The sequence below is a fragment of the Brassica napus genome, chromosome C1 (assembly GCF_020379485.1).
Source record: "Brassica napus cultivar Da-Ae chromosome C1, Da-Ae, whole genome shotgun sequence".
NCBI lineage: Eukaryota > Viridiplantae > Streptophyta > Magnoliopsida > Brassicales > Brassicaceae > Brassica > Brassica napus.
Window position 1 is genome coordinate 23,250,873 of NC_063444.1, and position 17,807 is coordinate 23,268,679.

General features: G+C 37.9%; 3 protein-coding genes and 1 long non-coding RNA gene across 8 annotated transcripts; 1 reads left to right on the plus strand and 3 right to left on the minus strand.

Moving 5' to 3' along the window:
• Positions 1–1,236: 1,236 nt before the first annotated feature.
• Positions 1,237–3,788, minus strand: LOC106376583 (pentatricopeptide repeat-containing protein At3g48810-like). Its single transcript, XM_013816672.3, has one exon. The coding sequence runs from the start codon at positions 3,541–3,543 to the stop codon at positions 1,579–1,581; it is 1,965 nt and encodes a 654-aa protein (XP_013672126.1). The 5' UTR covers positions 3,544–3,788; the 3' UTR covers positions 1,237–1,578.
• Positions 3,789–7,753: 3,965 nt separating this feature from the next.
• Positions 7,754–10,450, minus strand: LOC125580491. The gene is made up of 2 exons (XR_007318202.1): positions 8,277–10,450; positions 7,754–8,024 (listed from the first exon to the last, which is right to left on the minus strand). It is a non-coding gene; the product is annotated as an uncharacterized LOC125580491 (long non-coding RNA).
• A 1,338-nt stretch (positions 10,451–11,788) lies between these two features.
• Positions 11,789–12,970, plus strand: LOC106447560. The gene has a single exon (XM_013889514.3). It carries the CDS (start codon positions 11,927–11,929, stop codon positions 12,749–12,751), a length of 825 nt encoding a protein of 274 aa, XP_013744968.2. The 5' UTR covers positions 11,789–11,926; the 3' UTR covers positions 12,752–12,970.
• Positions 12,971–13,256: 286 nt separating this feature from the next.
• Positions 13,257–16,390, minus strand: LOC106353243 (long chain base biosynthesis protein 2b-like). 5 transcript variants are annotated; one of them, XM_048744341.1, is made up of 11 exons: positions 15,895–16,390; positions 15,730–15,818; positions 15,342–15,487; positions 15,124–15,248; positions 14,970–15,063; positions 14,730–14,893; positions 14,499–14,660; positions 14,208–14,334; positions 13,974–14,140; positions 13,776–13,883; positions 13,257–13,625 (listed from the first exon to the last, which is right to left on the minus strand). In XM_048744341.1, exons 1-11 carry the CDS (start codon positions 16,084–16,086, stop codon positions 13,530–13,532), a joined length of 1,470 nt encoding a protein of 489 aa, XP_048600298.1. In that variant the 5' UTR covers positions 16,087–16,390; the 3' UTR covers positions 13,257–13,529. The 5 variants fall into 5 exon arrangements, with proteins under 5 accessions (XP_048600298.1, XP_048600297.1, XP_048600295.1 ...); XM_048744340.1 differs by having other exon boundaries at positions 15,342–15,502; XM_048744338.1 differs by having other exon boundaries at positions 14,970–15,248.
• Positions 16,391–17,807: the final 1,417 nt, after the last annotated feature.

Sequence of the window (17,807 nt, forward strand, 5' to 3'; positions counted from 1 at the left end):
TGGTACCACAAATTGAACTCAAGCAGGTAACAAATGTTATATAAATATATCCAGAAGTCAGATGAATATATTCATAACTACGACCAATGTATCGTTCAACCAAATTATATCTCAAAATAAAATCATCTGTCCAACCATGATAAACTATAAACCGTGAAACTATAAACTAAAAGACTCTACCAAGCATTGATCACTTAAGTAAATTTGATGTAGACTGAACAAGCTGCCCTAGTTAACATCTAACAACCAGTTTCAAAAGAGAACTGAAGTTACCTGTTTGGGATCTCTTTCAAGATTAGTAATGGACGAGACCATCTTTGTTAGTTAGGTTCTGTTCTCTGGCTTCATGATACGAAAAGTTCACCTGCAAATATTGGTGAGATAAATCAGACACACAAATCAGAACAGTAATTGAGAAAAATCCTTAAAATAAACTTTCGAAAGAAAAAAACAATCTTTAAAAGGTATGAGGAAAACATATAAACAAGTCTCCAAGAGATGAGAATATACAAAAACAAAACCCAAAAAACCATTTTTAATTAAAAAAAAACAGAAGCGAAAGTTTAAACAAGAAACAACATATATCAATCGAAATACATACCTCTCTGTACATGCAAGCAGATCAAAGATGGCTGGAACAAAGGACGAAAGTTTTTAATCTCCACTGTCGGAGCTCCAATTGTTCGTGGATTTTGTTCATCGAGTTTGGTGGTGATGGTCCTCAGTCCTCTGGTGCTGGCATGAGCCTGAATGGAAGACCGGAAGAGCCGTCGGAGCAAGAATCAAAGTAGCCGGAGCTCATATAGTTTTGCCGGTGGAAGTCGTGAGTTCTCCCGATCCCTTCTCTTGCCTCCACCGTTCTCCACCGTCGCTCTTCTCGTTACCGCTCTCTTCCTTCTTCATGTTCAATCCATCTCCTTCCTCTACTGTCTTCTCCATCAAACTCCATCCTTGGTAATTCACCAATTAGGGTTCCGAATTGAAACGAAGCGAAGGATTGGAATGAGGAAGCGTTGTGGGTTTTTTTTTTAAAAAACACTAACAAATGAAAAATTGACACGTTGCAACTTAGATATGGTTCCAAAAGTTCCATTTTTAGAACCACATCTATCTATTTTTACTCTTTTTGATTTAATTTTCAGCATATAATGAGATAGAACCATGACATAGATACCTCTTAGATACTCCATTGTTGGAGATGGTCTTATAATCTCATGTGAGATCTTAAAGCTCAAGTAAACTTCAACATTATCTTTTGATCATAAGTTCATAACTTTCCATCAAGGGTTACAATATCATAACATATTGTTCTATTCATCAACGAACTATCTATTATACACAAAAGAATATAAACTCAAAACCTTGGCCAGAGAATCTAGAGCTATCTCCTTGAGGAAACACTCTTTCCAGCAGCTTCTTGACGGACTGTCTCATCATATTTGCCAATGTATTCTCAGTGTCACATACCAAAAAGCTTCCATGTGATCACATGATGTCCATATATCCTCCAGAGTTTATGCTTCTAACTCAATACAGAGATGAACTGAACAAGTTTTGACATGTCATATGGCAAACTGATCATGAGCTCAAATTGTCATCAATGATAAAACAACGAAGCAATATATTCCATGTAGCAACACTTGGGACAATCCTTTCACTGATCATCCTCTCAAGAATAATAACTGCATCTTCCCTACAATTAGAACTGCATAACCCCCATATCACATTTGTGTATGAGATTACATCTGGCCGCCACTTTCTTCCTCCTCCACATGAAACCTGATCCAACATCTGAACCGCCCTCTCAACTTTCCCTAGTTTGCAATACGCTAATACTATCATATTCCTCGTTATCTCATCCGGAGACTTACCATCAACCACCATTTTCCCTGCTAGCTGCAGAGCTATCCCTGGGAGACCTGCACTGCATGACCCATGTAAAAGCGTGTTGTAAGTAGACGAGCTCCACTCCACACCTCTCATGGATATCTCTCGGGTGAGACTATAAGCTTCTTCTATCCGGTTTGCCTTCGAGAGCCCATCTAGTAGCTCGTTGTACGTTACAATGTTGGGATGACACTTGTATTGCTGCTCCATTTGTATGAACACTTTCTCTGCCCAGTCAATCCTCCCTGCATCGCATAAGCCTTTGATAAAGGCGTTGAACGTCGCCACAGAAGGAGCACAGTTCTCTTTGCACATATTCTCTATAAGAGACTCAGCTTCTCTGAACTTGGAGTGCCTACAAAGAGCTTGCACCATGCTTGTATACACCACAACGTTTGGGGAGCAACCACTAGTTAGCATCTTGTTCCATGTATCAACAGCGCCCTCGAGGCTACCTCTTTTGGCAAACCCGTTGATAAGAGAGCCGTAAGTTCTGATGTTTGGAGAACATCCGTTTCCTTCCATGTGCGCAAAGACAGACAGAGCCTTCTCCATATCGCCATGGGAACAGAGTCCTTGTACCAAAGTATTAAACGCTACAACGTTCGGTTGCAACTCAAACCCTCTGATCATCCAACTCCACAAGTCTAGAGCATCACTGCTCGTACCTCTCACAAAACAACCCTTCACTAGAGAACTCAACGTATGGACATTTGGATGACACCCTCGTTTCAGCATCTGCGCCAGAAGCGAGAAAGAGAGCTCGGTTTCTCCAAAACTGCAAAGCGCGTTGATGAGTGTAGAGTATGAGATAACATTAGGAGATACCCCCTTCTCCACCATCTCTCTCATCAGCTCAAACGCCCCTTTGTAATCACTCTCTTTGCATAACCCATTAATCAAAGCGTTATAGACGCTCACGACAGGTTCGAATCTTGCCGCGAGCTCCCTGCCTTCCTTCGCCATACCGAGCTCACACATAGACGAGATCACCGTGGTGTAGCTCACAGCATCAGGAGAGCAGCCTTTATTCGACATCTCCACAAGCAACTTCTGAGCTCCCTCCACCTTACTGTTCTTACACAAAGCCTTGAGAAGCACATTGTAAGTAAACACATTAGGCTCAAACCCATCTCTCTTCATGTCTCTATAAACCGTATAAATCATCTGAATCCTGTTCTCACCGAGTAGAGTATCCAACACATGGTTATATATCTTAACAGAAGGATCACACCCGAACTCCTTTATCCTATAAAACATCTCCACGGCTCGTTCCGACAAACCCACTTGTCGGTACACACTAATAACATTGACAAACAAATCTTCAGAACACTGGAAGCCTTGGAGCTTCATCTGCTGCAGAAGGTACTGAACACTATCCACCTGACCGTCCACCGCTAGCTTCCTGATCATGACCTCGAATGTCAAAGGCGTGTGCTTGAAGAGATTTGAGTTGGTAACGGATTTGAAGAAGTGCAAAGCTAAGGGGACACATGGCTCTTGTCTCAACCTCTTTACAACATATGACTCTTTGATCTCCGTTTCTGGGTTTGGAGCTTGAGGGAGGAGGTTCACGTTGAGATTTGTGTTGAGGACGAAGGGGATGATTGGTTTTTGAACTTTTAAGAGCAACGAGCATCCTTCTTTCAGGTACATGGCAATGAATACTTGAGAGTCTTCTTATTTCTTCTAAATTTACAGACGGAGACGATAGATTGAGCTGCTGGAGAGTGGAGACGACGATTAGATTGGCCGGAGGAAGCGATTCAAACGGTGGCGTTTTGAGCGAGGGTTTTGCTCAGTATTTGCCATTTTCTCACATTCTGCTCGGATTTTGTTTTCTTAAAAAAAATAAAAAAAAACAGGAATTCGATAGGTAGTGAGAAAGTTGAAGGTATTGATGAATATACCCCTCAACTTCTACTAACTTTACAAAATATCTATTTATTGTTGGAAAAATAATAGATGATGTACAATGGCACACTAACTATTGGTGCATGAACATAGTTACAAAAACATACCTAATTAAAATGGTGTTTAAAAAACTATGTAACTTACTTGATCTGAAATTTATATATACAATTTGTAAATTTGTAAGTTTAGTAATTTCCAAATCTAACTATTGTAAATTTATAAGTTTTCTCAGATTTATGTCTTTGTATTTTTACACAAACATCTTTTTAAAAATTCTCTAGTTTTTTTCGATAAGATTGATGTTAGCTATGACCTTCCGAAGACAAGCCTTACAGTCAGTCGCAACCTACTTTCTCTCCCATTTCTCATTTAGAGCACGTCGAGGTAGCTATCAGCAAGGATCTTATTAGCTTCGTAAGAAGCCAAACGCAGATCCTCCACATGTTTAGCTGACGAATTCTCTATCTGCGCCTCCAGCAAAGAAACCCTCTCGAGGGCTGATTTTCTTTCATTCCAGATCATCCGGAGTCGAGCTTCGAGAGAAACAACTTGATTCCCAAGCTTCTAGGCATCAGCCAATTGGCCAGAGTTGACACATTCTCGATCATGAGTTAGATTCAAACTGATTTTCAACTCCCTTACGACCTTCTTGACTTTGTTAAGCTCATCATCACACTTGACATCCTTCAACATTTGCTCCAAAGTCGCACCAAACTCATTCTAAGCCTCCATAGCTTGAAAAACGACCTCATTTAAAGGAAGATGAGTATAATAGTGAAAGCAGATATCAGATCCAAAGGTGGCACCTTGGCATGAGCAACCAACGTCTTTACACATGTGTCACATTCCATCATATTCCGAAGAGACATGAACAGACTAGCGGCATACTTGAAGTGTCTTACTAGATGAGCAACGCTATCTGGATCTTTGGTTATGGGGAAATCTTTCGCCTCAGAGAATCGCCAATGGAAAGGTCTCACGCCAGCACCATCACTCGACGAGCTCGACCTCAAATCCATGTTGGCAATTTTTGCCTTATTTAGTCGGTGATCTCGACCATCGGAAACCAACAGGCTAATCGTACGAACGACACCCACCGAAACAACATCACCTCTGCTAGGCTTGGTGTCACCACCAACTGAGCGTGGGAGACGTGTTTCCTCTCTCAGTACTTCCGTAAGAGAATCACTCACATCTGGATCTTTTCAGAACCACCCACACCAATCATGCTGTGAATCCTTTCAGATTCCCGCTAGCTGGGCTTCTTCCTGGTAGACCCCGTTTTGAAAAAAATGGGGATGGGCTAGGAAGACAAGTACAACCAAAGGAAGGTGTGGTTGCGAGATTTATAGCCTCAAAAAGATTGCAATAAGGAAGAATTATACTTAAACGATGGGGATCATATCCCACGAAACCAACGGAAAATCTTGAAGAGCGTATATCAGCGAGAAAAATTATTCAAAGATTAATTGTAAGAGATATCATCCTTAAAGAACTTGGAGACAATTGTTAGACTCAAATCTTGACACGGCCTAGCAACGATGTAGGCCCATTCCATGAAAAGACTTAGATCTCTATCTTGAGCTCATTCACGAAGAGATCGATAGCTGAGAGCAGTTTTGAGCTTGAACTGAAGGAACAAGACCAAAGATTCGCTTTAAATTGAAAAGATTGAGTCAAAAGAATAACCTCCATAATCATCGAAGCAGATGACTCAACAAGAGTAACACCCCGGAGATCTTGGGCTCGGCAACCTGCGAGAAAGAAGATCAGAAAAGCTAGGCCAACAAGGAGGGATAAAAAAGGAAGATGAAAAAATAGAAAAAAAAAAGCATCCCGAACGTAGCAGCTTTCACCCCAAACATCGACCTCGACTTCATCTTTTTTTGTTCTTCGACTTTAGTTAATTCATTTTTGTATTCGATCAATTCTTGTAACCTTTTAGTGTTTCTATCTCAATATATACAAAAATTCATTTTTTGTCAACTTGAATCTGAATATATCGTTGTGTTATGAGGATATTATTGCCCACATAATTCTTCTTCCATGATCTATTACATATAATCACTACCACATACCTAGTGGGAGTTTTAAAATCCACGGTTACAGGACATGATAAGGTGGAAGAAGTGTGAAATAAATGTTGGCGCTAAAGGAATGCCAAACTAACTCCTCGTGAATGATTCTCATACTCTAAAATTGGAAAATCTTTGAAAGAACCAACTCATCAGTTTCTGATTACACTTCTCCTTTCAAGAATGTACGTGTTATGATCAATTCCCATAACTATCTTGCTGAGTTGGCTCCCGACAAAATAATAGTTCTAGAGGATATGGTGGGGTGACAAGAAATCTTAGCACCATCTTCAAATCACTTAATCACTGTCAAAATTATTCTTGAAACGACTGGCCATGTTACCTTTGAATAGTTTAGTTCACCAAGGCCATCAGACCAGTGCAAAAAGGAGCATTTGGCTACATCAATTGGCTACTATCTTCTCTCACATCGATGCAAGAAATCAAGTATTGAATAAGTGGAGATTCTGAGTATGGCGAATTCGTGTGGCTTCGGAATAAGCAGAACTACAAATGGAAAGAAGCTTCAAGGTAACTAGACCAAAATTAATTGAAGTATATGAGGTCACTATGACCATTACGATCATTGAAGTCATCCACCTAGAACACTTGTTTTCTACTCCATCAACATGACAAGTTGGATCTCTTACCTGAAAATATTTTTAAGCTCTGAAGATATATGGATCTCATATGGAAAGTTATTAAGCCTCAGATAAACATAAAGATGAAACCCAAGCCATATATTTCCACTTCTCCATATATGTTATTATTATTCATTATTTAGGATTATTGAATACTAGGGGTTGGTCCGCCCTACAGGCGGGTAAGCTTACAATAAAAAATTTTATAGGGGTGGACAAAAAATCCGAACCCAAAAAACCAAACCGAACCCGATCCGAAAAAGTAGTATCGAATCCGAACCAAAATTGATTAAATATCCGAATGAGTTTAAAATTTTGGTATTTAAAGAACTGAAACCGAACCGAAATATTTCGGATACCCGAATGTATCCGAAATAGATTTATATACCTAATAATGTTACTTATTTTTAGATTTAATATTTACTAAAAACATCTAAAATATATAAAATATTTTTACAATTGCTCAAAATACTTAAAAATATATACAAATAATCAAAAACAAATGTTTGAAATAGCTAAAATATACTCAAATCACCAAAAATACTTGAAATATATATTGATGTTCTATCCAAATATTCAAAACAAACCAATTTATATGTTCATTTTATGTATTTTGACATATGTTATTCAAATTTATATGTAATATATCATTTTGTTTATAAATTTTGAGAAATTTTAAGCATATAATAAATTTTAAAAGTTTTAAAATAATTTAAATGGGTTATCCGAATCCGAAAAGATCCGAACCGAACCCGAACCGAAATTTAGAAATACCCGAATGGGGCTGAAATCTTTGAACCCGAAAACCCGAAAGCCGAATAGACCCGAACTGAATCTGAATGTGTACCCGAACGTCCACCCTTAATTCTTTATATTAAAATGTATTTTAATTTTATAAAACATTTAAATTTATTTTAAATTGAATATAATAAGTATAATTTGTTTTTTAAAATCATATTGTAAATTTTATTTTTTAACATTTAATTTGAAAATTGTTATAATTTGTTTTATAAGATCATACCTTATATGTTATTTGCGTTTCTAAAAATTGTAAGTTGGTAGTGCAGGTTTACATTTGGAATTGATATGTGTGCACACAGTTTGGTCCAATTCAAAGAGAAACTCCAAGGATTAGAAGCAAAGAACACGATCTGTTGAGTGGGGTTAAGGAGACACTTTTGTTTTGCACACATGAGTGAATTAATGAAGTAAAAGATTGAAAATAACAAAGGAAAATATTGAGAATTTAAAATGAATAAACCTCTTCAAGCTTCGCTCAACAATTCACATCCCTAATTGTAAATATAACAAAACCATAAAAAATATCAATTACATAATTAAATGGACGAAACAATTAGCAATATATTAGCAGCCCAAAAAAGAGGTACACCACAAAGCAAGATGATTAAAATAATCCCTTCACTCCAAACATCGATCTCATTTCCGTAACTTTGTATTGATACTTTAGGATCATCGTTGCTCTTCCTATTGTATTCTTGTAAACTATCTGTAAGAATAATCAGAAGACTATCAATTAAAATGGCATAACTTATTTGACAATGTAACATTTTATCAAGCAAACAATTATGAACACTAAAACTCACAGAGCCACTATGTACTAAATGAGAGCAGATTCATAAGTCCACTACCAAATTAGTCAGGTGAGGACACGTATGAGTCTCCAACAATCTGTTAAAGTTGCTACAACATAACAGTTTTCTGCATTTCTGTATATTCAAATGATTTTGGATCAACTTACAAAGCATTGTATGCATTGAGCTACACGTTAGTGTTGTGAAGCAGCCATGGAGTTGATAGGTGGATAATGGCAGGTCTTAGTAGCAACTTCTTGCCCGCTTAATTTTCTTCTTCCCATCAATGTCATTAGCTTGTAAACTTCCATCAGCAGCAGACCCTTGTTGTACCTATAGCAGAGGCACATGCTACACATGACTTAGAAAATTGGAAGCCAAAGTACTTAGTTAGATTGATTGATATACCTTGTCCTGGTACATAATATTCTCCCAGACAATGAGCTGTTGTTTTAGTGTTGCAGAAATTTGGATCTTTAGTGGCTTCTCTGCATGGTATCCTTCTATAGATCACAAAAGCAGAATGTATAAAAAGGTAAAAACGTGCACCACAACTAATAAACACGATGAGAATCAACCACGGGTCTATGTTTTTACAGTGTTGACCTTATTGTCTGACTCGTTCTTTCACCTTCTTCCCTTTCGTAGCTGCATCATTCAAATTTCAAATCATTTACTTGGAAGCTGGAAGGAAAATTTGACTTAGTTTGTAGCATTATGGTAATATAGAAAAATTACATAGTTATATATTATATGTAAAGGCTCTCTCCAACGCAAGGTCAGAGAATCAAAACATACAAATGAAAACCAATTCACTGGAGATAAAAGAGTGTAAGAAAGTCAGCAAATGCATTGTCAGTGATCAACGATGTTTTGTGGATGTAATGAAATATTAAAGGAAACATATGAGGAAGCCGATCAATGGAACTGATTCCATCATCTTCTGAATGCTTTCTAGCTGCTGCTAGAAATCACTGAAAAATCTTTACAGTGTATTAATTATTTAGGGTTATAATACGGTTATATATTTTTCGATAATCAAAGCAAACAATGGCTAAAACCATAGCGGAATAGAGGTATAAGTATTAACTTCCCCCACTCACTTTGTGTACTTGGCGAAGAATATAGCTCTCATGAGGTACAATTCCCTCAGCATTGATGGTGTTCTTCTGATATCGTTCAAATACTCTATCCTCAGTGACCCTCTCTCTCTGTTATACGTAACTGGAACTATGATGAGGAAATACCATGCTTGTGGGCAGGTGTCACGTGTATATAATTTGGGAAAACATACCATACATGTTCAGTGTCACAAGATTGGTACTTCTCAACAAACACCTTGGTTCTGAAACTTGTTCTTGGATTTTGGATCTGTCAAGCAGTTTTTTCAAGGGGTCACTCCTGCAGTCTTTCTTCAACGCCACTGAGCTTTGCATAATCACCCTTGGAAGCAACAATTTCTCTGGTGATTTGCCTGAGAGTAAACAGTTTCATTAATATCCAGCTTCTGAATCTCTCAGCATAAGCTGTCAAACACCACTAAAAAAGCTATGTCAGCTTGTAAACAATAGTTGAACAAAATAGCAAATCAAAAAGCTTGTAAGCAGTAGAACTATATGAAATTTAAGAGAAACTTATATGAGAATACATGTATAAAACTTGTTGTTTATGTTTTTTTTTCTAATAGCGAGTCCTTCAAAGACGCATATGTTTGTCATCTACCTTTGGTCTCTTTTTTTTTTCAGAATGTAAATATGGTATCTGACGATGCTTCTTCCATTTACATTTGTCTTGACTGAGAAATCATTTTGGGCAGAAGCCTCTGGTTTTTCAACTCTTGCAGAGAGAGAAGACAAAAACAGTTAAAGGAATGTAGACTCTACTCCAAATACAGAAGCAGATCTTGCACATGCCAAACACAAACAATTAGCCAAAATTACTTGCGGTGATCACGCCTCATAATCATGAAACTATTGGCACCATATCACACTAAATAGCGGCCAAATAAACTTAACAAAAGATCATGAGCCTAAATTCTGATCTCCTTCTTCATTTCTTTTGAAATCTGTTAGTCCTGATCAGCTAACATCACTAAGAAAAATTGTAGTCACTTATGTCTAAGTAAGAACTTGATGGTAATTTCATGATCATGGAATGAAAATTAAAGATTTACTGAATTTATAAAAGCTTGTTGCAAACAGTGAAAACAGAAGAGAGCAACCATAAACTAAAAATCTCTCACCTTGGAGACACATCGATCATGAAGAGTAGCCATGATATCTTCATCCACATAGACAAAAATCTCGCTCACCTTCACGACACATAGATAAACTTAACACACAGAGAAATTACACTAAGCATGATAGAGTAGCCATGATATCCGGGCTTGATTTGCATACCACCGAAGTTAGGCACAAAGAACATATTTTCTTGGCGAATAGAAGCACCTGATTCGGTGCTCTCAACAAACTTATTATAGTTTGTGAAGTGAATCGATACATTTGAATCTGACAACTTGAATTCGGCGTTGCTACTTATAACATCAAACCGGCTGATCTCGTTGGTTGCACCGTCTGTCAGCAGATGTCGGAAAGTATTAAGCCGATGTACACTGATAGACCTTTGCATAAGCGTTGCCTGGGAAGAGGCAAACAAAATTAGAGGTTTTGAAGTATATGAGAAGTTTTCAGGCTCAGCGATAAGAAATGAACCTAAGGAGACAAACCTTTTCATCAAGAAGGAACCAGTTCCCCTTCTTTGTTGACGTTTCAGACCTCCCAAAATCGCATAAGACACGCGACTACGGTATTGGAACAGAAACCGATGCTAACATCAGAAAAAAGAATTCGATAAGCCACCATTATTACAGGTTGTGTTGTAAGAAAGAGATTATATTCTGTTGATGCAGCTGGATTTGAAGATTTATTAGATGAAATTTAAAGAATGTTTTTTTAGGGTTTTCATCTCAGCTTTTGGGAAGGAAGTAACTGAATTCATCGTAGTGTGAGAGATTGAAAGAGTGATTTAATGGTGATAAGTAAAGGCAAACAACTCATCGTCTAGGCAAGCGTTACAGATACCTGAAACTGAGTCTGGAGATTTCAGGGAAGGTGAACAGAGTCGAGGAAATGCAGGCAAGAGAAGTCTGAGTGGGCTTAGTAAATATTGGACTTCACCATTCAAAATTAGGGCCCAGTCGGAGAAGATGACGGAAGAGGTATTTGACTTAGTGCTGACGTGTCGTGATTTACCCACCTTTCCCTGCTGACGTGGACGCAGGAAAAGAGAGTTCCCTGCTGACGTGGACGCAGGAAGAAAAAGATGAGTCTACTTTATTGTATAAGATGTCATAATTAAAACAATAGGTTCAATCCCTTTTTTTTTTTGGTCCATATTTTTCTTCTCTTGTCTAATTCTTTCTCAATTCTTTGTATTTCTGGCACAGATCAGATAAGCTTATCATGAACTTATCATATTTTGTCAACCATTAAATTGATAACATATTATTTGGAATTCTAAATCATTTAAAGTCAGCTACAAGTAAGCTCCACTAAGATATGAATTGCACAAAACATCTTTTGAAACAAAAAATATATTTGGAGGTTAGAAATAGAATTAGTAGAAGTGAAAGGATATGTGTATAATTAAATAACTGTTAGTGTCTGCATAAGCGTACACGTGTCAGGAAGTGAACATGTATTCTCCTCCCTCTATCTCTCTTGTTCGATTCATTCTACTGATGACGATTCTCTTTCTCACATCCCACCTCTGACTTCCCCAGATAAAAACCCTAATTAGCTAAAAGACTTACCCTTTCATGTTCTTTAGTAGCATCACATCTATGCCCGACAAAGTGAAGCAAGAAACCTCTCGATCTTTTCAAGGAATGTCGGAATTGCAACCAGGTAACGACAATAACCAGCAACCCAACGGCGGCGTTCCTCCTTCTCTGCCGTCAACATCAGCCGAAGCTCTCGCCGGATCGAAACGATTGAGGAGACCGAGCGTTAGATTAGGCGAAATCGGCGGCGACCAGTACCAAGCGGCGTACGATTCGCAGGTGAGGAAACCCAAGAAAGATATGAGCAAGTCGTCGACGAGGACTCGAGCTTTGACGAATTTGAGTTCTGGGTACGATAACAGCGGAACCATAGGTGACGAAAGAGAAGTGAATGTCGATTCTTTCGGTGTCGGGAGTTGGCGGGTCAAGAAACGGGTCGGGCCGTCGACGAAGCGAGTGAGATCCAATTGGGTATCGAGAATTGGGGAAATGGATCACGGCGATGAGCTGGAAGGTGGGTTTAGGGATTTCAGTAGAGAAGATTCGGAGAGTCCGATAAAGGACGAGTCTTTAGTGAGAGACGGTGGTGGGTATTACGGTAGTAGCGGAAACAGAGAGTTTGAGTTGTCAGAGCCGTCGAATATGGAGGGAATTGGTGGTGGAGGAAGAGAAGGGGTGAAGATTTGGCTGCAAGAGCTGGGGTTAGGGAGGTATTGGCCAATGTTTGAGATACATGAGGTCGATGAAGAGGTTTTGCCTTTATTGACGTTGGAGGATTTGAAAGATATGGGGATTAATGCTGTTGGGTCGAGGAGGAAGATGTTCTGTGCTATTCAGAAGCTTGGTAGGGAGTTCTCCTGATGGATGTTGGAGAATTTCGAATCAAAAAGACTCTGTTTTTGTTGTTTGTTGGTGGGATAGTCAGACATGGCAATGTCTGAAAGCCTTTTCCTCCATTTTGCCTTAGTATGTCATTCCTCTGATTGTTTCTTATCTTTGCTGTTTAGTTTTTGATTGTAGCATTAGCTACTGTGTACTATTTGTATAAGTAGAAGTGAAAAAGAAGAAGGTTTTGTACTCCTTTTGATTCGCCTGAGACGTTTCCACGGGTGGTCTTGAACTTGCAATTGAATAGGTTAAAGTGTTTAGCTATCTCAGTATGTAGGAACGGAGCAGGTAATTAGTTTATTTTGTTCACACAGCTTCTTTTTTTTTTTAGGAACATCCAAACAGTGAGACATGGATATATGATGATTTTAGGTTGGTTGTGGATTAGAGTTAAATGTGAAAGATTGGCATTCGGGTTGGTAAAAAGAATCGACTCCCACATGCTTACAATTTGTGGAAGCAAAGCAGAAGAGGAAAAAAGAAAAACAAACGATTGGTTTTTACAAATTTGGACAACATAGTTTCGTGAAGCACAAAATGTCATCTCGGTTCTTAAAGAAGTCAACTATACAATTTTAACTCTGACAAAACCAAGGAACCAAAATGAAAGATGAATCACAAAGTTTCAAGACAAGTAGAAGGGACACCAACAAAAGACGAACCCGCAAGGGAAACGAGTAAACTAATGCTAATTAGTACTGATCAAACCTCTTCTGGTACGAGAAATTGATGATGCCATTACCCCCTCCTTTTAGTCCAATTTGATGGTATCTTTCACTTCTTCTTGCTTCTTTCGAGCCGCCGGAAAATATTTGATTCCGGTAAGGTCACCTGCTTTGCTTATAACCTGTCATATAACACGCAGACAATTTATAATATACACAATCAATTTGTGGATGTACTCAAAATCATTTATAGTAAGTACCATGTTTAGAATCGAGTTTTCTATGGTAAATAATATAGGAGGGAGAGCAAGTGATGCAAGCTTTTTGTTTACCTGTAGAGCTTTAATAAGATCTTCTCTTGAGTGGGATGCGGATATACAAATTCGAGCCCTGGCTAGCAACAAAGGTGTAGCTGGGAAACCAACAACCACAACTGCCACCTGTTCACAGTTTTAAGCATAGATGTTAATGATCTCTGGTATGGGAGGCAAATGAAATATTGGGAGAAAGCATAATATAGTTCCACTTACGTTTTCTCGCAGGCATTCCCTTGAGAAGGCTGGGATTTTGGCAGGATTGTAAAGCATTATCGGCATGACTGGGGAATCATTGTCTCCAAGAACCTCAAATCCCATCTTCTGCAACTCAGCCCTGAAAAAGTTGCTGTTCTCCCTTATCCTTGCTAACTTTTGTGCACCTGCCCAGGGTTTTAGCAGAATCTTGAGACTATGAAGCTCAGAGAGCAAAAGAAACTATAGAGATACCTCTGTTAGAACCGTCCTCTCCCAGGATAACTTTTACGGCCGATATGATTTGTTGCGCGGAAGGAGTTGAGATTGATGTTGCGTAAAGGTGAGCCGGGCACTGGTACTTCAAATATTGGATGAGGTCCTACAGAGATTGAAAGCACCATTATTAGAACTTTAGCGGATTTTGAGATGAAGTGCACTACTACTTGGCTAAACAATCTGTTATGTAGGATTAGAGCATTGCTCTTTGATAAGATTCATTGCTTCACTGTAAGAAATCTTTATATAATTGGAACAATTGCTAACCTTGGATCCGGCAATATAGCCACCACAAGATCCGAAAGATTTGGTAAAAGTTCCCATCATTATGTCCACATCAGCTGTGTCAACTCCAAGAAGCTCGCAAACTCCCCTGCCTGTTTTTCCAATTGCTCCAATGCTGTGAGCTTCATCCAAGTAAACATAAGCCTGAAACAATGTTAGAGAAATTAGCTTACAAGAACTCTCGTTCCTCAAACTATCGTCAGTAAGGTTTACCTTATACTTCTTGCATATTGAGACAATCTCAGGCAGTTGACAAATTTCCCCTTCCATGCTGTAAATACCCTCAACAACAACCATGATTTTCTTCCAGGGTCTGTGTGTCCTAGGTTGTCCCTCAGCGATTTGTTCTTTCAACACTCTTTCCAAATGAGCAGGTGCTGAGAAGCATAGCATAAAGGTAAGTCACCCTTTGATAAAAACGTGGATAGTGAAGGAGCATAAGAATTGCTTTACTGTTGTGTTGGAAGACACGGATAGTGGCTCCTGAACCTCGAGCACCATTGACAATTGAGGTATGGTTCAAAGAATCGCTTATTATCAGCCCTCCCTGTAAAACATAGGTTTTTGGAGTAACATCACCACAAGATAGATAGCAGCAAAAACAAACCTTTCCAATCAAGACAGGGATGATAGCGGAGTTGGTTGCGTAGCCCATGCCAGTGACAATAGCAGCAGGTTTGCCCACGTATTTAGCAACACATTCCTCGAGTTCCGCATGCACAGATGTAGTCCCTGATGAGAGAAACAAGGAGGATCGTAAAGGAGAGAGAGAGAGAGAGAGAGAGAGAGAGAGAGAGAGAGAGAGAGAGAGTTAAGAAACAGAACCTGCATCAACTCGGGAGCTGCATGTACTTGGGGAGAATTTCTTTAAAGAGTCGATAACAAGAGGGGTGCAGTATTCATCATAAGAACCAAATCCAAGATAGTTGTAAGACCCCAAGTTAAGGCATCTTGTGCTCTTTGTTGTTCTCCTGCAATGGTTTATTCTGTGAACACTTAGAGGGTAATTTGTGTGTTCAAATGAAATCAAAAGGGGGCCAATTCTAAAAGAGCTAAAGTGTCAACCTTGAAACCCAACCCAAGGATAATTGTGTGTTCAAATGAGATCAAGCGGGACCAATTCTAAAGAGAGCTAAAGATTCAACCACCTTTTACATAAGGAAGTTAATAATAAATAATAATAATGTAAACAATAATAGAAGGAGAGACTGACTTGAGGGTCTTGTTGTTGTCATTAGAGAACCTCTCGACGACATCAACCCAAGCATCAGGTGCACTTGAGATGGGACGTCCAAAACAATCCTGAACAAGAAAAAATCATATTACAAGAGAGAAAAACAAAAACTTGATTAAAAAAAACTCAAGATTCAAAATGAACCTGAATGCGATGATACAAACGTCTGATGTAGAAATCCTCATGAGCCAAGCAGATCGGGGCGTATCCATGGAGATTGTTGGTGCTCCACCAATCGAAGATTCGGCGGGAGTAATCGCGGAGCTGCCCGAAGGCGAAGAGCAATCCGTAGCTGAAGTAGGTCGATACAGCGGTTAGGTATGGGATCGTAATCATCTTCTTCTTCTTTTCCTCTCTCCCTCTCTCTCTCTCTCGTAATAAGATTGAATGATGATGATGATGATGAGATCTGGAAATATCTGCGGGCTTTGTCGTCGTCACGGGAGAGAGAAGAGAGAGATTTGAATTCAATCTCTTCCCCTTTTTGGTCAGAAATTGAAAATGGATTCGTCTTCGGATCTTCAAAACATTACCATCTTTTTCAATTTTTCATTTAGTTATTTTTGGACACTCGGACTATTCAATAATTCCTAAGGGGTGTCAAATGGAGCCGTAGCTCATGAGCAGCTCAGCTAATTTTTTCACGAGCATGATCTCCATATTTTAAGATTATTTAATAAAAAAGTTTAATGACCGAGTTTAAATTAGATCACGAGTTATATGAACGATTTTTAATAAATGAGGTGGATCATGAGCTTATTCATTTTTATACTAAAAATTATATATAATATTATATATTTGGATAACTTCTATTTTTATTATGTAAAAAAGATAATTTTTATATTTATCATATTTATCTTCTAAAACTAAAATGTAAAACATACATATAAGTTTGCACCTTGGTTGTTTTGTTTTATGACTGACGACAATGATAAAATATTTTCTATCTCAGATTATTTATTTATACTTTGTTATTATTTTAACATAAAATATTTATAAATGTTTTATTTTAATTTTATAATTTAACCAGATGAAAACATTGAAGATGAATTTTCTCAAGACTCTCATGAAGAATAGAGATTTGGATCATTGGTTTTGCATTAATTTAATTTATATTAGGTGTTGTTTTTTTTATTTTTGTATGTGTTGGTTTTTATTTAGTATTTAATATTTATGTTTTGGATATTTTTAATATCTAAATTTTGAACAATATTATATAAGTTATTTTATCGCTATTTTATTTTATTTTTATATTAGATCACGAATTAACTCATTTAACTCATGATCTTGGTAATCTGAATTCGAGTTTACCTATTAAAAGTTATTTATTAAATGAACTGAGCGAGCTAGCTCATGAAATAGCCGAAGCTTACCATGAGCTGAGCTGAGTTGAACGAGTTAACTCATTTTGACATCCCTGTCCTAATAAAATATTTTTTGACTGCTAAATCCCTTGTCGTTAGTTCAAAGAGACTTCCATACAATACGTTAATTTATAGTCGACGCGGAAATTAGAAAAGTCAAAGTAGGCCACTTGACTTTTTGATCATGAGACCTCCTTTGCGCAACGTTCTTCCCTCAATTTTAGGACAAGAACCGCATAAACATATATTGCATACGAAACGAGAATTTGTCAAAATTTTCATTTTTATTTTCGGATTTGAGCCAAATTTTTACCATGAATCATTACTAAGGAGCAAAATTATGACATTTCAATTGCATCCAAAGATTTGTGATGATCTTTATTTTAGCTGTATATGAGATCCTTAGAGGGTTGAGTGTATAATCCAAACGAGAAAAAATCTTAGGGATTTGAGTCGTAGCAAATGAATTAGATTATCTTCAACCAAAAACAGAAACTAACCAAAAATGTGGGTTTGAATCTAGCATTGGATTTGAGTCACCAAATGGTCTATGCAGAAAACCAGCTACAAACTAGTTCTTCCCAATTCATGTCTTCACGAAAGTTTATAATTGCTGCTGCTTTAAAGTCCATGACTGTTGATATTACTGCTTTAATCAATCAAAAGAAAACATAAACTACTCTTTTCACGTCC

Coding starts and splice junctions, on each gene's coding strand:
- LOC106376583 (XM_013816672.3), bottom strand. CDS start 3,543: ATGTACCTGAAAGAAGGATGCTCGTTGCTCTTAAAAGTTCAAAAACCA.
- LOC106447560 (XM_013889514.3), top strand. CDS start 11,927: ATGTTCTTTAGTAGCATCACATCTATGCCCGACAAAGTGAAGCAAGAA.
- LOC106353243 (XM_048744337.1), bottom strand. CDS start 16,086: ATGATTACGATCCCATACCTAACCGCTGTATCGACCTACTTCAGCTAC. Junction 14,894..14,969: donor CCGTGTCTTCCAACACAACA/GTAAAGCAATTC, acceptor TATGCTTCTCAG/CACCTGCTCATTTGGAAAGA. Junction 14,335..14,498: donor GCTATATTGCCGGATCCAAG/GTTAGCAATTGT, acceptor CAATCTCTGTAG/GACCTCATCCAATATTTGAA.